This window comes from Labrus mixtus, chromosome 23 (genome assembly GCF_963584025.1).
Source record: "Labrus mixtus chromosome 23, fLabMix1.1, whole genome shotgun sequence".
In the NCBI taxonomy this organism is placed as follows: domain Eukaryota; kingdom Metazoa; phylum Chordata; class Actinopteri; order Labriformes; family Labridae; genus Labrus; species Labrus mixtus.
In genome coordinates, this window is record NC_083634.1 from 18,633,107 (window position 1) to 18,658,272 (window position 25,166).

Here is a 25,166-nt window from a genome sequence, read left to right on the forward strand (position 1 = left end):
GTTGTTGGAAAACCTACAACGACGGACTCCAGATAAGCCCCTACACAGTCACCGCCTATTTTTAACTTCAGTAAAACTCCCAGCGACGCGATTGGTCGGAGCCGATTGACGCAAAGCACTAATATCCCGCAGCGATTGGTGGGCGCTCCTGTCACGGGATGTCAGTCAGAATGACGAGCCAATCAGAGCCCGCGTCTGCGCCTTTGTTCCTCCCGTTTGGAACGTGACGCAGAGGGTCATGTGTTGTTTGTGCTCTGGCCCTTAGAGATGTTCAGGAGTACAGGAGGAGGAGAAGGGAACGGATTGCTAACCGAGCTAGCCGGATCCCTCCCGATTAGAGAAACACGGCTGAACGTGGTCATGTTGCACACGGTAGGCTTGGATTATCTGCCTCGCTGCTGAACGGGGGAGGGGGGGGTGGGGGGCAAAAGAGACTCTTTAACGGACTATCTAAGCCGGTTCGTGAGGATTTTCAAAATCTGAGCCCGAAGCGAGTGAACGTTAGCTGGCCTAGCCGAACTCGGGAGCTCGTCTCCCAAAAACAAGAATGGGGTCTAGGTCCAGTCGGATTAGCTCGCTAGTAAAGTGACCTTTGATTGTGTTCTTTTGATGGCGAATTTCACGAACTACCAGGAAGGTAAGGCGGCGATGTTGATGGTGGAGACGGCCGCGGCGACCGCAAACGGGGACGGCTCGGTCGGGGAACCCCCTTCCCCGTTAATTAATATCAGCGGCGGTGCAGGAGGAGGAGGCGGCGGCGGCGGCTCTCGGTTCCATCTACCGCCCTCAAACCACCTCCACCATCAACACCTCAGCCACCATCAACCACAACAGCACCACCACTACCAGCTGGCGCCGCAGCAGCAGCATCTTTCCGGGGAAAACATCGCCGAGTCCCCCGGCAGGAAAGCCTCCTCCTCGGTGCTCGGCCAGGTACACGCCGCTGAGGACCCCGCCGCTGCCGCGTCTCCTGCCGCTTGCAGCAGCAGCGGCGGCGGCGGCGGCAGCAGCAGCGGCGGCCATGTATACGCCGCTGTGAATGTCGTCAATACCTCGGACGTTGGGGATGATATTCGCAAATTTGGCTATTTGAGAAAGCAAAAACATGGACACAAGCGGTTTTTCGTGCTCAGGGCGGCCAGTCACCTCGGGCCGAGCCGCCTGGAGTACTACGACAGCGAGAAGAAATTCAGGAACTGTCTGCGCTCTGCTGCTGCGGCCGCCGCCAGCGGTGGAGCGGTCGCCCCTTCTCCTCCGAAAAGGGTTATTTACCTCTCCCAGTGCTTCACGGTGAACAAAAGGGCGGATTCTAAAAACAAACACCTCATTGCCCTTTACACTAAGGACGAGTATTTTGCTATTGTGGCTGAAAACGAGCAGGAGCAAGAGGACTGGTACGTGGCTGTCAGTGAGCTTATGAGTGAGGGTAAAAAAGGGCACTTGGATTCGGATGATTTAGATGATGGATACGGTACTGTAACTCCTGGTACTGTGTTTAAAGAGGTGTGGCAGGTGAATGTGAAACCTAAAGGACTGGGTCAAACGAAAAACCTCACAGGTGTTTACCGGCTATGCCTCTCAACAAAAACCCTTCACCTCGTAAAGTTGAACTCTGAAACCCCCTGTGTTAACCTTCAGCTGATGAACATCAGACGCTGTGGACATTCTGAAAGCTTTTTCTTCATCGAGGTGGGTCGCTCCTCCTCCATCGGGCCCGGGGAGATATGGATGCAGGTGGACGATTCTGTCGTGGCCCAAAACATGCACGAGACTATCTTGGAGACGATGAAAGCCCTGAAAGCTTTTGCGGAGTTCAGACCGAGGAGTAAGAGCCAATCATCAGGCTCCAACCCGATGCCGTTCATCACAACGCGGCGCCACCTTGGCAACCTGCCACCGAGCCAGACTGGACTGCAGCGGAGGTCGAGAACGGAGTCTGTCGTTGGCACGCCGCCTTCGAGTAAAAGCTCCGGCGCCAGTGGTTACCGCTTCCGAACATCCAGCGAGGGCGAGGGGACGATGAATCGCCCGTTCCGCTCCGCCACCGGAAGCCTGGTCCACCTCAACTCCACACGTGCCCATCACGGTCGACAGGACGGGGTGGGAAGCGGCGGCGGAGGCGGCGTGGCTACAGGGAATGCCGGCACCAGCACCGGAAGCGGACGCTACGTCAGAGCCATCCCCGGCACGTCATCCACCTACCACGCCCGCTCCGCCTCTCTGCCGGTCTCCCACTTCCCTTCCACCACCAGCCCGGTGAGCGTCTCCTCCAGCAGCGGACACGGTTCGGTCTCCGACACCCTCACGCGCCCCTCGAGTGCCTCGATATGTGGCTCGCCATCGGACGGCGGCTTCAACTCCTCCGACGAATACGGCTCCAGTCCCGGTGACTTCCGATACTTCCGGGTGAGGAGTAACACGCCGGACTCTCTGGGCAACACCCCACCAATCAGAGAGGAGAACTGTCTGAATGACTACATGGCGATGGGCTGGAACCGGGAGGTCTTTGGCACCGGCGCCGGGTCCGGAAACAACAGCGGAGCTGACACGCCACGTGACGAGAGCACGTCGACGACAGAGGACGAGCGCTTGTCTTCGTCATCATCATCACTAAGGAGGAGGACTCACTCCTTTTCCAGGCCGGCGGGCGGAGCAACCGGTGGTTCTGGAGTGGCGGTTTACCAGAAAATGACCCAGACCAACTTCTCCTTAGAAGAGGGGTCCGATATCGTGTTGCCGTTCGGGAGTGGATTGCTCCGCGGCGGGCCCTCTTCCTCCTCGTCCTCCCTCCGCTCCGACTACAGCTCCTGCTCCGAGCACAGCCAGCAGAGCCGCCCCTCCACGCTCTCCAGGACGGAGGCCGGCAGCGAGCGGCCGCCCCTCTCCTCCTCCTCCTCCGCCGCCGCCGCCAAGGAAGACAGCGGCTACATGCCCATGTTGTGCGGCGTGGCGGCGTCCCCGCGAGACACGCCCACCGACTACATGCCTATGCAACCCGGCTCTTACTCCCACTCCCCCCAGTTCCACAGTCCGGCTTTAGGCCCCCGCTCGGCCCACCACCAACCCCAGCTCCAGCCGCAGTCCTCCAGAGACTCCCACGGCTACATGATGATGCTCCCGGGGGGCAGCGGCAGCTCCCCCTCCCCTGGTCACGCCTCCCCCAGCCCTCACAGCAGCTCCAGCATGGCAGGCGCCGGTGGGAGTGAGAGCATAGCGGAGAGACCTGAGAACGGAGAGTATATGGACATGTCGTACAGCAGCAGCAGCAGCAGCGGGGGGCGCAAGCTTTCAAACGAAGGGTACTACACATCCGGCACACCTGAGAGCACCCCGAAGTCTTACAGCCCCTATTTCTCCCTCCCTCGCTCCTACAAGGCCCCCACCCGAGAGAGAGACGAGAAAGAGTACGGGGAGTATGTTCCGATGAGTTCTCCTGCCAAACCTGTCTTTTCATCAGTCGCCACAGCTTCTTTTTCCACACCTGAGAGAGGCGGGGGTAGTAGTAGCAGCTCCACTCCCTCTCACCCACCCCCACCTTACGGAGCCCACCACACGACTGCAGCAATGGTCGACAGACGCGTTGTGAGGCCTAACCGCCTCCCCTTGGGCAGGAGAAGCTTTCACGGCCCACTTAGGGTTAGTGAACCCCCCACAGCGTCTGCAGGCACCTCCACCTCTGTCCCCGCAACTGTCAGCTCCTCCGAGGGTCCTTCCAGTCCTGGAGAGTATATCAACATTGAGTTTGGTGATCACTACCCCCTCCAACAGCAGCCCCCTGCCTACCCCCTCTCCGCTGAAGATGAAGTACCTGCCCTGGGGTCCGTCGACCACCGTCGCTCTCCTCCTCAGCCCCAAACTCACCAGGACTACATGAGCGTGGAGGTCGGGGCAGACCAGCGGGACAGCGGCGAATGTCTGGGTAAAAACCAGTCCCCTCGACCCAGCCTTGTCGCCCCCTGGAACCCGCCCAGTTACATCAGACCCCTGGCTAGCAATCCCGGGGCACTGGCCTCCCCGGGAGTCCCTGCAGGGGGTCACTGGAGGTCGAAGGGGGACGACTACACGGACATGACGTTCAACCTCAGTAGAGGCGAGAGGACTCAAACGAGCCCCACGGCCATGCTGCAGCACCTCTGCGTCATCGAGGGGCGATACGGCCACGCCACCTCCGCCTCTTCCTCGTCCAGTTCCCCTCCTCTTCCTCCGTCGAGCCCCGGCAGGGCGGCAACGCACCAACCGGAACCCAAGGTGGTCCGGGCGGACCCTCAAGGCAGGAGGAGACACAGCTCGGAGACGTTCTCCTCCACTTCCTCTTCTAATTCAACTCCCTCCGGAGGCGGCCCCTCGTCCTCCTCCACCCACCCCTCGCAGGTCAACCCCTCAGCCCCCAATGGATCATCCTACCTACAGGAGGGACAGGCCTCCAGGTGGGCCAGCTCAGCGTCTTTTGACAGTGTTTGGGTATCGGTGGAGGGTCTAGGTGACTCCCCAGCCCACCATGCTCCAACAAGAGCTGTGGAGATGGGTTCAGCCTCCGGGACCTCAGCAGCATCCTCCTCCTCCTCCTCCTCGGGGGCCGGAGGAGCCAGAATGTGCAGGAACATGTCTGTGGGCTACCAGAACGGCCTGAACTACATTGCCTTGGAGCTGAGGGAGGATGGAAGTAACGCGGGAGCCGGAAGCAGCAACGGGAGCTCATCAGCAGCAGTGGCGGCGGCGGGGACGGTGCCTCTGCCGGAGAACGGAGCCTACGCCAGTATAGACTTCACCAAATCTGACGGAGTCACTACAACAACAAAAGGTGAGTAAATACATGAGTTTTTGTGTATCATCAAGGAAGTTTTGTTTGTTTTCTGCTTTTTGGATTTGACGGGGAAAATCTTCCTTTTGTTTCCAGCCCTCTGTAAAGGGAAAAACATACTTTCTTACTTTGTGTGCACGCTTAGAAAAAAAAAGCTTTCATGTGTGAGTGAAAGAGAATCGGTGTTACAGATATTTTTTTTCCTCACTGAAATCCAAAATAACCCCGGAGTGCTGCGTGCTATTTTTAGTCGCATTATATCAATTTGCAAGCTCCTCTAGTGAATCTATTTTGGATCAGGCCTCTGTGATCTTGACAAGGCTGCTGCGTTCAGGCGCTCCGAGCGAAAGCAGCCAGCCGTCGTCTTTGAAGGCATCTGTCCAGGGAGCTGAAGTCTAGTCTATAACGGAGCTTGCTTCAGGAAGTGGCACCAATATGCGGTTCATCTTGAGGCCCGCGTGTTGGTGTGTGTTTTTTTTTTTTTTTTGTGCGAGCAGACCGCGTAGACAATTAGCTCGCTGAATGAACCGAGGTTTATCTGAGGTCAAGTGCGGACTGAATCACCCACCCCAAAAAAAAAAAAAAAGGGCCCTGACTTCCTGTCTTTGTAGCTGGTGCTGTCTGTCTGTGCCTGTCTGTGCACGTGCCGCTGTTTTCTTTGTGTCAGCATGTGTGTGCAGAGAGTACTAATGTGTGGGTGTGTGTGTGTTCAAACAGGCTTTTGTCTGCTGTGAGGCTGTCACTTGAGACACTTTTTATATCTTTGAAATATTATATTTTACATGTACCAAACATGGAGGAGAGCCGAGCCAGCAGCAGCACTATGCAACAGTATGATGGCAAAACACATCAATGCAATTACAGATTAGTAACTTTTTATGCTGCTTTTAAGATTTTTACAGGCGTTATTTTAGCTCAATGTTAGGCATTTTGTTTTTATAGGACTGCTACTTCCTGTTATTCACCATGTTTTAGTAATCCAGTAGATTATCTTCTCAGTCTGTTACACACCTGAAGTATGCAAATCACAGTTTCCCAGAATAACTTCTGTAATCGGTCCAATGACCCCAAACATTCCCTTTCTTTCATGACAAAGAAAAGTAGATTTACGGAGCTAGAACTGAAAAGTGTTTCACATGTTTCCCTAAAATACGACTCAAACAATCTATTTTATCGTCAAAAAGCATTCGAGCTGCAGGGGGCGCAGATGGCATAGCGGGTTAGGTCGCAGTGCCATGCACGGAGGCTATAGTTCTCTGAGTGGGCGGCCAGGGTTCAAGTCCGACCTGTGGCTCCTTTCCCACATGTCATTCCCTGCCTTCTCTTTTCTACTCTATATATTTTCAGTTTTTTATTCTCACTATTGTAAAGACAAAACTGGACGTTTGAAGATGTTTGAGAAACCCTGATCCACCCTTTCCATCACTTGTTTTGATATTTTAAAACAATTAAACAGTCATCATGTAAAAGTTGACGGACTATCAAGCAATTAAATCAAACAGTAGGAGGTCCGTATATTTTAGATTGTAAGCTGTTCACGACTGCTGATAAATGTTGTTTTGAATGAGGACGTTCTTTTCTTCAGTGATGTCAGAATGATTTCAAATTGACTCTTGTACAGCGTGGAGTTAGCTTGGCTCTGGAGCTATAGTGACACAGGAGTTTTTTCTGCAGATTTAAAGGCATAGCGCTCAGTTCTTCGGGTGTACTGTAGACGTGTGTCTGTGTGTGTGTGTGAGGAGTTCAGTCCTGAGGTTAGGTCTGCAGCGACTGTCTTTAGACGCCATGTTCACATCAAGAGGATGAAATAGAGGATGTTTTGACTCTCACTTCCTCCCGTCTTTAACCTCCTCTCCTCCCTGAATCTCCGCTTCGCTCTCTCTCTCTCTCTCTTTTGGCTTCGTGTGCAGGAGCATGAGTCAGGATTGTCTGCGAGCGGCGACTGACTCATTTGTTTATCTTTGTGCTGAACGCAGATGAAAGTGTGTGTGTGTGTGTGTGTGTGTGTGGGGTGAGGATACAGTGATGTGTGTTGCTAGCACTGGAGATGAACTGGGCGCTTAGACCCATCCCATTATGTGTTCGTCTGTCTGTTTTGTGTGTGTGTGTTTTGGATCATGCAGGCAGGTGTAAGGCAGCTCTCAGATGTTAAAAGAGGCTAAATAAGCTAAAGTATGACAGCAAGCTCGGTCTTTAGTCCGTCTGTGTTGGTGTGTTTACAGTTTATGCTCTGCAGCTAGGCAGGTAGATATGTGTGAGTGTGTCTGTGTGTGTGCGAGCTGAGTCATGGCAGGCAGCCCTTTGATGTGGCGCTGTAATTGCGGCGGCGGCGGCGTGTCAAGGCACACAGCGGGGCCGGGAGGAAACGCATCATCATCACTCAGGAATGCTCCTTCCTCTCAGCTGCGGTGTTAAGCTGATACAGAAACACCTGGATCCCTGACCCTCAGGATAGTGAGGAGGGAGGGAGGGGGGCGGTCTGTCCAGATGTTAAAGAAACTTTGATATTAAATATTAAATAAAACATGAATCAGATGTTCACATCATATCAGGCCAGGTTCAGATACAGACAGACATCCTAAATTTTTCAATATGATGATACTGATACAAATAAGGGTCTGACCGATATGGGATGTTTGGGGCCGATACCATTATCAGCATCGAGGAATAAAAACCTGATCCACAGCATCCAGAGCTGAGGCTGTATCTCACATGAGACGCCGGAGGATTTATAATCAATTTGTTTGCCTCAACAGTAGTTAAGGTGGAGGGCGCATGTATTTAAAGCGGCCATCTTTACTATAAAGCGCTGCGGGAATCACTGACTTCATCACACCCGCGTCCCACCATATTAAAAACGTTTTATAGTTTGTAACTGTTGCTTTTTCGTTCTGAGGCTTCATGGGGTAAAGGAAATAATTGATGCCTCCTCAATGTTTTGGTCATTAGGCGTAATGGATTAAAGGGTGTAGACAGGGGGATTATGGGTAAGAGCCCACCCTGAGTGTCATGTGGTCAGGTGGATCTAACGTGTCAAAGAGGTTAACGTGGGGTCAGGAGAGGAAGTTTTGGGTCTTACACGGCTCGGAGACAAGTTTTTTTAGATGGAAGTGACAGCGGTGGGAACCTGCCCTTTCCCCCCCCTCTCTCCCCCCTGTGTCCCTCATTGGGACATTGTGGGGGGGGGGGGGTTAGGGTTAGGCAGAGTGTGATAGAAGATGGTACGAGGCTGCCCTTTCCTCCCTCGTTCCCACCTCCACGGTTCTATATTTACAGCTCTATTTCCAGACTGACATGAATTTATGGTCGTAACAGGACCCCCCCTCCCCCCGCCCCTTTTCGGCATACAGACCCTCTCTCTTAAATAGACAGATACATGTATATACCCATTACCCACAGATGTTAGAATTATTAACTATCGTGCATGCACACATAGCAGTTTCCCCTTGAAGCAGCTGTTCAGACCGTCACAGGAGATGTATTTGCAGCTCTCTAAAAGCCCACAGGAGTTTCACATTTTGCCCGTTTTTTTGTCTAATTAGTGACTAAATACCGCGAGCGCCTTAATTCAAAGTGCTGACATGCTAAGGGGGCTTTAAGCATTGGGTGGCCCACCCTGTCAAGCATGGGAATCAATAAAGCTGCCAGTGTTGGTGTCCGTCAAGCTAAACGGGGGGAATTGATCCCTCAACCTGTCGGACGGGTCGGCACCAGCGGGGTTCCCATTGGTCGATGGATTCCTGGAGTATTAGACACTTTAAAGAGGTGTTTCCCAGAGGATAACATCTCTGCTTGTGTCTTTTATGGGCTTTTTGGTGCTCTGATATCTAATGTCTGTCAAAAGTGTGAAAAAGCTCTGTAACATTTCCCTAAACCAGAATAATAATCAGATAATCCAAGGAGTTGTCACTGAATTTTCCTCTGATCGACTTATCGCTGTAGCTCTGTTTTTCCTTGCCTCTTCTACATAAAAAAAAACTAGTGTGAAGCTAGCTACATCAAAGATTAGTTTTTAACAGCTGTAGACATGATCACAGCTTCTCCGAGCTTCTAAAATGTATCATGAAAGTCGAAGAGTTACCGGTAATGCTCATAAAATAAAGCTCTGGCAGTGGGAGAGCTGGATGAGTCAAGAATGCGTTCTCTGAGCGACGTGTTGTGTCTCCTCAGTAATATATGGACCTAAACACTGTGAGCTATGTGCGCTCACTGTTCCCTCAGCTTTTAGTGACTCTAAAGTGTTCATTTCAAAGGTGCTCCTCGTGGGCATTACTCAAGCAGGGAGGCTCCTGTTTCCCTCAAACATGCAGGAACTCCCGTTTCTTCTCCATCCTTCATGTTTCTGTCCTCCTCCTCCTCCTCCTCTTCTTCTTCTCCTGATTTACACGTCGTTATGTTGAAGCAGAGATTTACTGCAGCCCCAAGTCCACTTACAGGAATGTGACGTAAGAGAACGTTTAATAAGCTACTTGTTCAAAGGTGTATTTGTCAAAATTAGTGACGTTTGTTTACATTTGAAAAGAGTAGAAGCGGGGTGTCGGTATCCTAGTGGTTAATGCAGACTCCACATGTACGGAGGCCATGGTCCTCCAAGTGGGCATGTCATTCCCCACCCTCTCACTCCACGATTTCTGACTCTATCCACTGTCTTTAAAATTTAGGCACAAACGCCCAAAAATGAACATTAAAAAAATAAATGAAAAGAGTAGAAGCTAAAACAGGGGTGGATAACTGGCCGCCCGGGGGCTACATTCAAAACATTGAATAGAGCTGCCCCCCCTTCTCCCTAGAGTCAATGTGCACGCCCAGGTTGCCATGTTATGGACACTGAAGCTTCAGTGTTCAGCCAGCTCTGAATCAGTCTGTAAACCTTTCTGCGTTCTTATTTTCAAAAGCATCTTCAATATTGATCCTAGTTTGAGCACATTTCTGCTCGTGGAGCAGATTCATGAGAACACTCTCATGAATTGAGGACTTGACAGAGAAAAAAAGGTCTGTCTTTCTGCCGACGGGAGGGTAAAAAACGAGGGGAAATTGTCCACTGATGAGGCACAGATGGTGTTGTCTTCTCAGGCAGATACAGACGTAGAAAAATAAACCAGATGTAATCAAATTTCCTCCAGGTGTTGCCCACATATCTCGAGAAAGAGGCAGACATGACGGCACAGTGACCTCACTCTTTGATCCTCGACTACTGAATTAAAACAAAAAAGATTCATCTGGAGATATTGCATATGGGCGTTGGTGAGATTTTGCCTATGCAAGAAATGAGCAATAGGTTCCCCTTTCTCTCACATTTTTAACATGTAGTAAGATTTAATAAACCTTTTAGTGCGGGCCAGGCTTTAGACAATTGAAATGACGGGACATTTTTTGATTCCAAAGTCTTGAAAATGGGGGCGCTGATGGCCAAGCAGTTAGCTTGCACCTCCTAGGGGGAGGCTATAGTCCTGTAAGCAGGTGGCCCGGGTTTCGAATCGGACCAGTGGCTCATTCCCCACTCTCTCTCCCAATTTCCTACTCTAACCACTGTCCAGTCAATAAGGGAAAATGTTCCTTAAAAAAATGGATGCTTGAAATAGTTTTTAAATGTTAACAACGATTGTTATGAAGCCAAATGTCATAGTTTACTAATTCTTAAGTCCTGATCAGGTAAGAGCTTTTGACTCTTAGCATTTCTCATCTATTGGGTCACAGAGAATGGTGGTAAAATAAACCTGGATGTGTGAGATAATAAAGCCTCGTATTGTTTATGTGGATCCAGATCTTTGGGAGAGAAGTAGGGAGAGGTCAGTTTCGAGAGCCATATCAAATTCCCGCCCGTTTTTCTGTACTCGGATCTGTACTTAAAAAAAGGCACCCAGCTGTCACGCCAGCCCGTGTCAGGTCAACACGTTACGCTCACTGTTCTCTCTCCCATGATGCCTTTCATCTGTTGTCCCAGCTGGGTGAAAGGGGTTTAGGGCTGGGCGGCAGGTCGGGGAGGGCACACACAGAGAAAAAGTGAGAGATAGAGAGAAAGGAGCACCAGCTTGTGTTGCAACGCCACAACAAGCTGTTAGCTAATGCAGGTGTTTGGCGAGAAGTGTTTTTATAACCTGATTCTGTGGCGAGTGCGTCTGCATTTGTGTGTTTTTAATCGAGGTCGGCTCGGGTCAGTCGGTCTGGTGTCCTCAGAGCGTTGTTTTGATCAAAGTCCTGGACTCGAGAGAAAACCCAGAGAGACCTCAGACGACTCTCTCTGTCTCTCTCTCTCTCTCTCTCTCTCTCCGTCGATCCGTCTACCACAAACACAGAAATTAAATTTTAACTTCACTTTGTAGTCAAAGCCGAAGTTATCTTTATGCTTCTGTCCTAGTTGCATGTATCCTCCTCTGAGAAGTTTTAAATTCCAGGACTGTTTGAATATTTACAACAAATGTTTCTTGATTAGTAGTTAGTAGACCTTTCCAATGGAGTTTAATGTTGTGCAGCCTTTTGTTATTCAAGAGTCAAGTAGGGAAATGATCGAAACCAGACGGATGAGCAGAGTTCATGGCGTTCAAAAAACCACATTAATCCCCTTTCCTATTCAGCATGCAGTTTAAGGGCCCGTGTCCATCTAGCTCCGAGGGAGAACGTATGCAGCAGCAGACGCCCGCCTGCATCCTTTTTCAGAGTGCACCGCCCATTTTGTGCGGCTGATCCGAGTGCGTCTACGTAAAAATCTTTCCACTATTAAGGTCACTTTACTACTCTTTTCTAAACATACGATATCCTCTGTATTTTTTTGTCTCCGATGAATCCAACCTGAACCCACATCCTCCTCGCTCCGTGTCTGATCAGAGCAGTGATAGCTGGGCCTTCAATATCATTAAGCCCGTCATCCTGACTACGAAGGAGGTCAAACGTCCTCCGTTTGATGCTCATAGTGGAGGGGGAAAGACGATCTCAAATAGCAATGGGCCAGCCCCTAGTTCCCAGGTTAAAGGTTGTCTGTGTCTTCTTAGCGTCCATGTTTGTAGCAGACGAGCGTTGATGCTCTTTTTTGTTGTATTTGGCAGTCGTTCGGTTGGATCTGTTTGTGTTTGGACCGTGCTGAGTCTGTGTACAGTTACTCCTCTTCTCCTCGTCTTTCTATCGCTCTGTCCGTCCATCCATCCCTCCATCCCCGCGGCCCGACAAACAGAGCAGCGGCATTCCAGCAGTGCCCCCTGTCAAAGCATCTGTATTGTGGCGTGCTGCTCACATTGTTGTGTCGGACAAAGCCGCGCTCTCAGTGGAATAACCCAGCTGGACGGCGGCCATCGGCAGGGTCATTCGGGGCCGCCGGGGCCGCACCACAACAGCCGACCTGACAGCCCAGGGCCCGGACACGATAGCAGGGCAGGAAACAAACTTTATGTGTGTGTTTATGTCTGCTGGCAGCCAGCTGGATCCAAAGTTCACCGGCCACGCTCACTTATTTACTCGACAAACAGTTGTTTGAGCCAAACTTGGTCAGAAAAGCTTTCAGTGAACACAACTCACCGACTGTTGTGTAAAGGCCTCGATGCTTATAATCTGTCTATGATTGTTGTGTTAAATAACCTCTAAGAAATGTGTTTACAATGTATTTCAGTGTTTGTGGTTGTTTGTTGCTGGATGATTTCGAGCCCTAAAGCTGACCTCCAACCCTGCTTCCATTCTTTGAATTCTTGTCCATCATAAAGTTAGTTTTGGGAAGTTTTTCCACTCTTGAGAAACGTCCCTGAAATGGCGAGAGACCGTCTTCAGCAGATCTGAGTTTAAAGCCAGACAGATTCAGTAAAAACCAGGCAGAACAACTCTGCTTCAAAATGTTCACAAAGAACTAATAATGCGTCGCTGGTAGCTTAGTGGTTAGTGTGCGAACCCCATTTACGGAGCACATTGTCCTCCAAGGGATGGCCCGGGTTCAAATCCAACCTGTGGCTCCTTTCCTGCATGTCATCCCCCACTGTCTCTCTATTTGGTCTCTGGCTCTGGCTTTGGCTCTGGCTCTGTCCTACCTCTAAATAATGGCATAAAAAGCCCAAAAATAAAACATTAAAAAAAAGAAAATAGGGGGAAAAGTGTAAGTGAAGCAGCCACATTCATTATTTGTCAGTGTACAAATACAAGACAAGCCTTTTTTCCCCACTGACTCGATTAGATAAACTAACCTATCTTAACTTTTATATAGCTGTGACTCGTGGTTTACTTTATCAAAGACTGATAGAGTACTTGGCTGCGGCCGTGGCTCAGTTGGTAGAGTCAATCATCTCCTAACTGGAAGGTCAGGTGTTCGATACCCAGTTCCTGCAGCTACATGTTCAATGTGTCCTTGGGCTTCTGCCATCAGGGTGTGAATGGGTATGTGTGACCTGCGGTGTAGTGGTCAGAAGACTAGACTAGACCATCTTAAAGTTGAATTTCTTAGTTTGTTTTTGTACACCACACACATTGGGCATGGCTCCATTGAGTGACAGCTGGGCATATTGTAGCTGCTTGCCAGGAGACTTAAGGCCCGCCTCTGCTCCAACTCTTTGTCTGTTTCTAGATGGATCGGAAGTTGGTATGAAACAGCGTTCTGAACATAATGATAGCCGCCATTCGCTTAGCTTTTAAACTCCACTTAAGAAAGCCATGTGTGAAACACATTGACTACATCCATATTTTATGTAGTCTATAATTTTACATGACCGACTCAGTATATATAAGCTCAAAAACATCCCACACTGATGCTTTCTCTGAGTGTTTTGTTGATTGTTTTGTGCACTTCAGGCTGATTTTTTTTTTTACTTACTTTTCTTTTTTTCTCTTTTCTTCTCCCAGACTGAGCGTCGAGACGGTAGAGGTTCTCCACCCTCCTTCTTCTCCTCCTCATCTCTCCACTCGGGGCACTTGACTCTGCCCGTGACCCTTTGGCCCCCCTCCGCAACTGGTGACTTCTGACCTCCTCGCCGCTCCCCCCTGGATGCAGAAAACAACAACAACAACATCATAACAGATGACAAAAAAAACGCTTGCAGTTTTTTTTTTTTTTTTTTTTATGTGTATTTCATTTTTTTTTATTTTGTTTGTGTTTTATATGCATATCTTGTCCAGTTTTTTAAAATAATTTCTCCCTCTCACAATCGATGCTGCCAGTTTGCGCTGCTTTTTCCTCCCTCATGTTAAACAGACTTATTTGACAGAGGGGGGGAGGGGTCAACAGAACCCTAGATGGTCTTATTTTCAAATGCTTCTCCGTACGGTATTAAAAAGGGAGGCTGGATTACTAAGCAAAGGCATTATGGTACAGACTTGGAAACTTTTATAATGAATTTAATTTAAAACATTATTTCTTTTATTATGATTTTTTTTACCCCTTGCATAATCCATCCTCTACACGGTACCAAACAGTTATTACATTGTTGACAGAGTTGAATTAGAAATGTTTTTCTGAATGGATTAAACCCTAAAATGGTACAAGCTCGTGGCTGGATCCAATTTAACCCCTGAGTCGACAAGTGGCATTGCACAAGTACACTGCTTTTCCCCCTCTTCTTGTCTGGATTAGGTACAGTACACCAGACCAGAACCCTTTGGATTACAATTTCTCTTGGCTACTATTGACAAACAAAGCCAGTTTTGAAATCCATCTGGGGAAAAGAGAGATTTGGTACTTGGCAACAGTCACAGTGGGTAACCCTAAGGCATTATTATTATTATCCTCATATTCTGTAGCACATGTCATTTATTTTTTGCAATAGGTACAAATATTCTGGTACATGTCTGTCTGATGGTACTCTCAAGGCAAAGGGAAGAAAGCCGGCCACTAATCGAATGCTGGAAAGTGTATTTGTCTTAGGTCTGCCTCTTATTCAAGCAACTACGTCAAACTGATATGCTTGAAAGAATAGTTCGAGATTTTTGGAAATACCACAGTCTGTTATCTTTCTGAGAGTTAGACGAGAAGATTGATACCACACATGTATGTCTGCATTATTTAAAGCTACAGCTAGTAGATGTTAGCTATTAGCTTAGCATACCTTAGCATAAAGACTGAAAGCAAGGGGAAAGAGCTGGCAAATCCCTTTGTAAATTGATATTCACATACTTTGTTTTTTGTACAGGCTAAACAATTTGCCATGTAAGATATTAATATACGAGTTTAACAATTGCTGATGCTGAATTTTGTTGCACTCAGAAATCTAAGCTGACCCAACTGTGGCTACAATTACAATTTTATTATTTAAAAGTAGTAATAATCTTCTCATCTCCTCATTTTGAAAATACACTATTCTGTTATCTTGCTGAGAGTGAGACAAGAAGATTGATACCCTATGTGTCTGCAATATTTGGCACTACAGCAAGTTGTGGTTAAGCTTAGCTTAGCTTTACATAGCTGAGCATAAGACTTGATGCACAGGGGAAACCGCTCGCATGCCTCTGTCAAAAGTATACAAAACATCATCTCTAAAGCTCTCTCATTATAGAAGTTATATTTTATATTTTAGTTTTTTAAATGCATTTAAAACCCTAAATTTAAAAAAAAAAGTGTATTTACTTTTTTGGGGGGGGGTTATGTGCTGAATAAGTCCTAAAATAAATATTGTCCCACATCACTTTTTAATTGATGTTGGTACACTTTTTGGGGCATTTTGGTGAATGTTGATAAAAGTTGTTACCTTCAGAATTAGAGTAGCTGTAAGCTATGCTAAGCTAAAACTAGCTGCTAGCTGTAGCTACAGACAAAATGTTATCATACAATATTGGTGAACATCTTCTCATCTTACAGAAAGAGCAAACATGCATTGTTCCAAAAGTGTTGAGCTGTTCTCTTCAAAACAAAACAGCTTGTAGAGGTTTTTTTTAAAAACTCAGCTGCTAACCTCGATGGATAAAAAGTTAGTTGACCACTGCTGCATTAACATTTCAGTTTTACCTCATACGGTCCGTAGCACAGTTCAGGTTAGCAGGGCTTTCCATAAACGATGGCTAGTCTCTTAATTACAGCCGGCTGCCTTTTCTCATTGTTGACTCTAATAAATTAGTTCTGACTAACAAGTTGTAAATTGCTTTTCCTGTACATTTTTCCCCAATATGCCACGCAGACGTTAAACTAAGTTAGGGTGGGGCTACTTTCCAAATCTGCCCTCTTTTCCAAATATGGTCACTTCTGGCTAAACCAAAACAGCAACATCCTAAACATGAACCAGTTGGTGATATAACTAAGGCCAACCCTGTTTCTTATCGAGGTTGTCAATTATTTCGATACCACATAGTTTTAAAACGATACAATCTCTCTGTAGTTTTTAATAATAGACCTTTCTAACCAAAAGAGAGAAAGCGAGAGAGCACTGCCTTAATTGTTCAAACACATTGGCAAAGCATCATTACCGAAACATTGCCAATGTGTATGCAATTTAGGTTGGTAATAAAACCAATATATTATCCAAACTTGGTGCCTAGGACTTGAATTGTGTCGTATCTAATTTTAAAATTCTGGTATCCGGTGACAACCCTATTTCTTCTACACAGTCTGTGGCATATGAAACAGGTGGGCTGTAGATTAATTCAGGAGCTTTTTTGTAGGAGTTATTTTGTCTCGAGCCTTTTTAGTCCATATAAGGGTTGATCACTATGTACTGTCTCCACTATAATTGTTTGTATTGTATTGTTTTTAACATCTTTCTCTCCAGTGGTGGGCTAATTCGTATTATAGGTAGCACCTGCCGTAATGTTGTGATGATCCCCGTTTAACACACTTCAACAGTTGTTAATGTCAGAGTAACAGGCCAATGTCAAACAGGGAGGAAAAGTTGGCTATTGAAAATTCCAAGAGCCCCCAAATCTGGGCTTTTGCAGCCCCCTTATTTGGCATCTTTTTCCCCAGTTGTAGACTACTCCATGTTTATGGAAAGCCCTGGGTTAGTGAGGGAGAGTTGCGCTAGTTACATATGCATGCATAAAGCTGCTAAAGATCAGACATTGCCCCATGGATGCAAACACCAGGCCTATGTGCAAACATGGAAACTCTGCAACCTAGTTCAGTGGCATTCACACACACACACACACGTATGTCACAAAGACACACGTCACAGTCATGCGGCATCGCCCATGCCTGCTCTCATAACGCACACTTTCACACACAAGTCACACAGCCCTATTTAGACGGTAGAGGGTAACTCCTGCGTCGCCTTTCGTTTGGTTCTGTTGGTCAGCGGCTCTGATATTTCACATGCACACACACAGACATGTATGCATGCTGGTGTGGTCGTCATTGGCCGCGGGTGACGTAGAGAGGGTTTCCAGTAATCTGAGCTCTAGTCCCAGGTGCACAGTGCTGCTCATACTTGCCCCCGCGCCCACACACACACACATCTATCACAGTTTAATTCCGAGCTCTCGCGCAGACTGATACGCCCGTATTTAGCGTTTCTACTCGCGCTGCTCTCCCATGACTATAACCCCCACGCAACTGTTTTCATGGAAAGAAAAAGTGTTAAAACACAAAGACTGACAGCTAACGTAGCCCACGGAAAGCATTGTTTTTTTTGTTCAGAATTCACTCATCTAATGCTATCTTTGCTCTCTTCCTGATTTTTTTATTTTTTTTTATCAACCCACTTTTCTTCTTGGTTTTAATTTTGTGTTTTTTTGGGGGGGGGCGGTTGAAAGCTTGTCACTCTCACTGTGCTTTTGTGTGGGACTCATCGTTGTCAGCCTCCACCTCGCGCAGCAGGGATGCTAATCTGGGAGGGAGGTGCAGGAGCTGAGGTGTCTTTAAATAACTGTCGCTTTTTCGCAGCGCTCTTAGAAGTAGCGGAGGGATGATCTCGGAGTGACTGTGATTGACGGCTTACTTGATGCTCTGAGCTGCACTGATGCAGTAAACTCTGCACATCTGGTGCTTCATGTTCATTGAAAACACTACTACAATCACTGTGACTTAGACGTTGGTACAAAGACAAAGGTTAGCTGTTTGGTGCACATGCTAGGGTACATAGAGTACTAGAAACAAACTTTGAAGCTGCAGAAATTACAATTCTTGATAATCAAAAACATTTTGGCGCTGGTTTTGCTCAGTTGGTAGAGAGGGCACCCAATGCCCAGACGCTAACAGTCCTCATCGAACTGGTCGCAGGTTCGACTCCCAATCCTGACGCTGTTTGGTGCATGTCATCCCCCCGTCGCTCTCTACCTATCTAGCCAAAAAACAAACAAAAAAAAGATTTTAAAAACCTCCATAGATTGCACAAAAACAATATTTGGAAATCAGCACTCCACCTTTCAATCGAGGCCCTGAAGTTCAGAAAGACATTTCCATCTTGGCACCATGTTATCACCTTCTTTGCACAGTTTATATTTTCGTGCATACAAAATATAGAAATATTTTTTTAAACTTTGTGCAAACGTCTTGTCTTTCGACTCAAAATGCTTTCAGAGGTTAGATTGAATTCTTGCTGAGTGATTTCCTTCTGCTCAATCTGGATGGATCTGAATGGGATTCTTGTGATGTTAAAGTTGTAGCATGTGCATCAAACAAAGATTTGTCTGCTCAAAAAACAAACTTCGAGCTACAAATTGGGTATTTTGTAGAGTAGTCAACCGTTGCTTCGCTTGAGTTACCCGAGAGCTGAAGTTCACAGCATCAAATAAAACCAGTGTGTCCATTATTTCATGATTTAAAGACTGACCAGTCACCAACGCTTAGTCGTAATCACCCAAACTTTCAATAATCTTTTACCTCGGACAAAATCGCCTCATTGATGCGTTCGTGCTCCCCCTCCCCCACCTCCCTTTTTAAAAAACAAAATATTCCAGTCACGACAAAGCCACAAAACCCAGAAACGCCACCATTAAAGAAAGTGATCTTCCTGTTAATGAGGCTCATAATGGGGAGGTTAAAGCCAACAGGAGTTTTTTGAACAGTGGGGAACCCCCTTTTTTTTTTACCCCCTTATCGCCCTCTGGAGGGTTGAGATAATTAAGCATTACGTGTAAAACGTTCCCCCTAAGCAGGCCGATGTTGTAAATGGTCTCATTTCAAAGCTTGAATCCTTGAAAATGCTGTTTAGAAATCTAAACTCTGTGATTTGTCTTAAATGTACATGATGAACAATTTGAGGTGTTTGTCTTTCTTCCCATTTGGCGAACAAAGAATTGAATATACGATTATTTTTGGCTGCAGCTGCCTGACAAACGAGACATTTCTTTTTTTCGTTTCTTTGGAAATTGTTTTTGTGTTATTTCATGCTACGGCGAAGTGTTGCTTTTGAGTTTCTTTTTTTTTTTTTTTTTTTTTTTTTAAGGCTATGGCAAAAAAAAAATGTTAAGAGCTAGATTTTGGGGAATTGACAAGAGTCCCCCTTAATTTATTTGAAGCATTGTTGAAAAATGGAATTATGTCGTTCATGTGTGATTGCCTTTCACGTTGACTTTTACCACCCGCCCAATGTTTGAATCCCTTGTTATGACTGAATGAATTTTACACAGAATCTGTGTTCGTTTTGGCAACGATTCAACCTCAAATCTGTCCTCAATGTTTTGATTTTTTTTCTTGTTGGGGTGGAGAGATGAGAAAGAAATGAGACCTACGTAATTTATATATATATCTATAAATATAAATATATATAATCCTCGCAGAGAAGACTTAGGGTACTGCATCATTATGCAAACTTGTGTTTCCCTTTTCCTCTTTATCTTTCGGTTTCTTTTGTATTCTAGTTTACAGAGGGAAAAGAATCATCTTATTTTTGGTTGTTTGTTATATCGGGGCGACCTCGTGTCTCTGAAAAACGAAGCGACACAGTGGTAGTATTTTTTTTAAGAGTACATAGGCATTTTGCAGTTATTTGTATAAAGAAATGGGTTACAACCTCTGCCTAATGTTTATTTTTTGTAACTATATTACAGTTTATTTGCTGCTGTGTAGTAACAGTTGGAAATGCTGTCGATGGCATAACGACGACAATGACGACGATGTTCGTTGCCCTGCTATCAGACGCAGGACCTCCCCTCCCCCACCCCCCCCCCCCCCCCCCCCCCCCCCCACCCCTGCTAATTTTTTCCCCAAAAGTTCGGAGGATTTCAGTGGGAAAAAGCAAATCCCACTCTACCCTGCTACCTGTGTTTTTAGTTTCCGAGTTGAATGCTGTTGTTTATTAGCTTTACAGGAAAGAAAAAAATACTGTGGAGGTGTGTATCCTTCGTATGTGCGTTACTTTTCAGCGACGTATGTCCTATATAGGAAAACGAGGAAAACAGAGTTAAAAAAAAAAACAAACAAACGAGAAAACCGTGGTGGAAATGGAAATCCCCCCTCCTGTAAATAACAAAAACTCAAGTTGTCGCTTTTTTCATGTTATGATGGGCGCCTCGACAGGTGCCCCCCCCCCCCCTCCCCTCTATTTTTGTTTCATTTCCTTCTATTTCTTTCTCTCTCTTTTTCCTCGTGGAGGGGAAAGGGGTAGGAGGGGTACTCAGAGGCGATTTGAGCATCGGCATAGTGTTTATATTTATCAAAACTTTTTTGCTTTCGATAGAGCTATTGCAATAAAAATGTGTTCATGTAGCCGCTGTCGTCTCAGCTTGGTCTTTTCCCTGTGTCCGTGTGACTTGTGGTTGAAATCTCGTAATCAACATCAGTCGGAGTTTAGACGTCATTGATGGCAAAACAAAATCAGTCATGCACGTAAAAAGTGTTAATCTTTGTTGTGTTTGCTCAAACTGTCGACTGTGTGTGTACACAAATGTGGGACAAAGACACTTTGCACAAGCACCTGCAAACAAAAACGTACTTTTTTTCATTTAAAAAGGTGGAAAAAGTTCACTCACAGGACCATGTGTTTCCTCTACATGTTGAGAAATGACCCAGATAAGTCTTAACCTGATAAAATCCTTTCTCAACACCGCTGATTAAGTCAAAAAAAAAAAGAAGTGTTCACACAACGGTGACGTCAGTACAGTTAGTCCGAGTATTGGTGAGCCGCCGTTACATTCCCTTTAGATATTTGTCGTCCTGAAAAGATAAATGACATTCACAACCTTCTGACCTTTTTGTCCACGTTACCAAAATAAGGCAACATTTCAGGCGTCCTTTATGTAACACTTGAATTATCTTGTTCAACTTTTAAACGTTCAGGAAACTATGTAGGTGACTTGTTAAGCACAAAGCCTGAAATGGAAGCCACAGCTAACACCACGCCCCCCAAATGTCCAGCCGTTCAAGGTTCAAGGTTTCTTTATTCGTACCTAGAAAGGTCAAATTTGTTGTGCAGGCTAATACGTAGGTGACTAGCTAAGATGAACACGAAGCCTGAAATGAAAGCTCAAGCTAACGTCACGCCGATTAGCAGAGCCATCATCCATAAAAAGTCACACGCACCCAAAAATAGAAATACAAAAACGCATTGGATAGCCAAAAATATACCAAGAGACGTGAAGAAGAACACACAAAAACAGCAAACACAAGACGCTCAAAATTACCACAAAGATACACAGATTAGCAACGAACTACGAAGACGCTTAACAACCAGAAAAGGGAAGAATGACGACAGAGAAACACAAAACAATCACCTGAAGGCACACAATGACAAAGATACGCATTCAACCCCAAAGAGACACTCACCAGCTGCAGGCTCGAAACTACCTCAAATTTACTGTTTTATGACTGAAACAAACACCGAATAACTAAAAACAAAAAGAGACACAAACAAAGGAACTAGAGATGTAAAAACCAAATAAATAAAATGAGTCACAAGAAGACCTCAGAGTGACACTGGACAACCACAATGAGGCACAAAATGAGAAATGGACACAAAAATAACCCCCTCACAAATTCACAAACAAGCCAAGAAGAGAGGTAGAGAGACATGTAAGACATCAGATAAACTTTTTAAGTATTTAACCAGTTTTAAACATCTGGTTTCTGGCAGTCGTACAGATTCTACAACTCAATATTTCCATTAAGATTAAAGCAAATGATTGAAAAACAAAACAACAAACTATTTTGGACCTACGTCTGCTCACTTGGACAATCTGGTTGAACGTTAATCATATCAGACAGGATGTTTTTAAGCTGTGATTGTTTTATCGCCTTGTTGTTAAAACTCTGATCTCACCGCTTTTATTGGTTCTGATTAACCTAAGCCATATAAAGTTACCCTCAGATAAAAGCCTGATTGCATTATGAATGAATGGACAAGGTAGTAAACACAGTTGTGTTGTCATGGAGCCACATGACTTGTTGTTTTGCTCGACTGAATTGAAGGTTAGTGTGTTTTACTGGGTCGACCCTTTGAAACCTGTTAAAAAAAGACGGGTGTCGATGAGAAAACAAAGCGCTCGTTTCCTCATTCCTGACACTCTTTATGTCTTCCAGATTAGAGGGGTTTTTTTGGGCGACGACACACAGTGTTTATCCAGCTCAGGTGACCGGTCCCAACATCTCAAAGTCCAAGTGTCAAAACAATCCAAAGTTCACTTTGGTCATGAGAGGCTGAGGTCAGCTGAGAAGTCTTGATCCAATACAGGCAGCAGACTGGTGTTTTTTTTCTGGTCAATAAATAAACACCTTATTTCTTCTCCACAACCTGTTTTATCTAAAAAAAAAAAAAAAAAAAGAAATCCCAACAAAATTCAATATCCCTCCAGACAGTTTTGCATTCCAACTACTTATTGCTGAATAAATTAGTTGTTTTGTTCCCTTGAAGATTTAACCAAAAAGCAGAATTCTTTTTATATTAAAAATATTTAAACTCACTCTCTCAAGTCATTTTATCCAGATTTAAACAAAAAAAAAAGTATTATAAAAGGCTTTTCTATTCATAGGGATAGAAAAGGGGCGGCTGTGGCTCAGTTGGTAGAGTTGGTCGTCTCTCAACCGGTATATCTGGGTTCGATCCCCAGCTCCTGCAGCAACATGTCCGATGTGTCCTCGGGCAAGACACTTAACCCCAAGTTGCTCCTGCTGCTTCGTCAGCGGCGTGTGAATGTGTATGAATGGAATTAGATACTTCTGATGGTGACTTCACATTGCTGTTTCTACCACCAGTGGGTGAATGTGTAGGTGTGACTTGCGGTGTAAAAAGCTCTTTGAGTAGTCAGAAGACCAGAGTCCATTTCCCATAAATACATTTTGGCTTTGCATGGATTTATGCTAGCAGCACATGAAAACCATCCAAATTCACAAAAAGCATTGGACACCAATTTAGAGACAAAAAGTCATGTTGAAACCCAAAGTTTGGTGACATCAACGTCCTTCACTGCGGGTTTTTTACTTTAAGATGACATTGGCTTGAGAGATTTGAAAGACATTGGTGACTCAACAATACAACGTAAAGCAACCAAAATATCAACTTCACCATCTCTGTCAGTTTCCCGTAAAAAATGATGTTGAAACTCAGTGTTGTCCTGACATTATATTTTTGGTTATCCAAGTTTCAACCATTGTTATTGGTGGCCAACTGGTTTCAGTGAAACAGTCTATCATCCTCAGACATTTAATCGGATATGAAGATAGAGAGATCGATAGTTTGTAACCAGCAGAATAAGGAATCTGCTTTACATAAGAGAAAGTTACAAAGTTCATATTTGATGGTCATATATGAGCCTCTGTTTGAATTTCTCTTCTTTTTCAGGAACTTTTCAGATCATTCCTGACCTTTACTTATTTCAGCCTCTTTCAGATACGTTCTTGGTCCCTTTTTGTAACTTATGAACATGCTGCCAAACCAGAGGGAAGTACACTTTGTACAAAAAAACAACTTAAATGTCAAACTTTTCTGGGAATTCTCCCTTCTTGTTGCCTTTTTTTTATAAACTAACGAAGGGCTGAGGTTTGGCTCCAGGGTTCCTGATACCGACCAATAAAGTTATAGGCAATCAGATCATCTAATATGATTAGCTCCGACTAACTTTGGAGAAACTGCAGCCTTTTTTTGGACTCATTACTGAGCAAGCAGAAAGGTCAAATTGTGGTCAGACTCTCAGAAGTCTGAAATGCCACATCTGATCCCTGCACATGTTATCTGTAATTTTAGTGAAAATGTATTTCTTTGCTATAAAAGCCCACATGGTTCAGACCTTGATTTAGTACTCTCTTTGTACAAACTGCCCTCTGATTGCGCTGAGATAGCCATTTATAGACTCGCTCTGGCGACATCAGGGCATCCGAAATACGTCAGCATGAGTGATTTCGAGATATTGTAACCTTTCTCATGAATTTACACTTTCATTTTATTGCGATACACTTTCTTAGAATGAACTGCAGTAACTCAACAGCAGAGCAAACGTCAAAGCCTGATGTTGCAGAGAATCTAACATATTTGTACTGAACCCTCTGTGTGCTACCAAAAAGCAGACCGGCAAAGTGACTTACTATCCAGAGAACAGAGTCAAGCATACAGCTGTTAAAGTGACAAATGTTTTTTCAAAGATAGTGGAAGTGCTTATATACTTAACTTGAAATACAGATACTCTTGTAAAATAACAGCCCACCAGGGAGTACACTTTCTCAGGAAGCTTCGGAATTTTATCGTAGACAACACTTCTATGAAGATGTTTTATTAAATTGTTTTTTACTTTCTGCATAGTCACCTGGTGCGGGTCACTCAGCGTTGAGAATTGCAACGAAATCTTTGTCGAAGCTAACGATCCAATCAAATTCATCCCAGCATTATGTCCCCGCCTCCAGTCTAGGCCTGTGAAGGCTGTTTCATCATGAGCCGGGGGATCCGGCCTGAAGATTTCTGCCTTTTAAAGGTCCCATATTCTGCTTTTTCTGGTTTTATATGCTCTTTAGTGTGTTCTCCAAGTGTCCTGTGCATGTTTAGGAACATCTATGTGCAAAAATTCAAAGTCTGCGGAAACGCGGCTTCTCCTACGTCCTCCTGTTAGCTGTAGCATTAGCTGCATGTAACGCTCGGTTCTAGCCCCCCTCGATAAAAATGTGTCAGTCCGACGTCATTGTCAGTGTGAGATCACTGATCTAAGCCCATTGGCTCGTTGTGGCCCTGCAGCTCATGTTGAAATTTCCGAGACGCGTGCTGAGCAACTGACCAATAACGACAGAGCGGATCGGCAGACCAATCAGAGCAGACTTGGCCCACGTGGGGTCTAACAGTGTGGGCTCAGCAGAGTGTAGCTGACGGACTCAGAGCGGAGAGGGAGCAAGGAGGAGCAGTACATGAAAACAGACACTTTTTTATAACTTTAGCTATTGTGAACGTACAAAAGTAGGTACATTGATTAAATATATGAAGCCCAAAAAGGGCAGAATATGGGCTCTTTAATAAGACAGATTTTTCTTACCACTGTAACTTTTGCTGCTTTGCTAAAGTGCTCATGATCGATAGGTCGATCGAAACAATGAGTAAGGTGTTTTACCTGCTTTTTG

The 25,166-nt window shown here is 45.6% G+C and overlaps 1 protein-coding gene across 1 annotated transcript; it reads left to right on the top strand.

The window, feature by feature from the left end:
* Nucleotides 1–266: 266 nt before the first annotated feature.
* On the top strand, nucleotides 267–20,342 carry LOC132958786 (insulin receptor substrate 2-B). Its single transcript, XM_061031827.1, has 2 exons — nucleotides 267–4,801; nucleotides 13,616–20,342. Exons 1-2 carry the CDS (start codon nucleotides 610–612, stop codon nucleotides 13,618–13,620), a joined length of 4,197 nt encoding a protein of 1,398 aa, XP_060887810.1. The 5' UTR covers nucleotides 267–609; the 3' UTR covers nucleotides 13,621–20,342.
* Nucleotides 20,343–25,166: the final 4,824 nt, after the last annotated feature.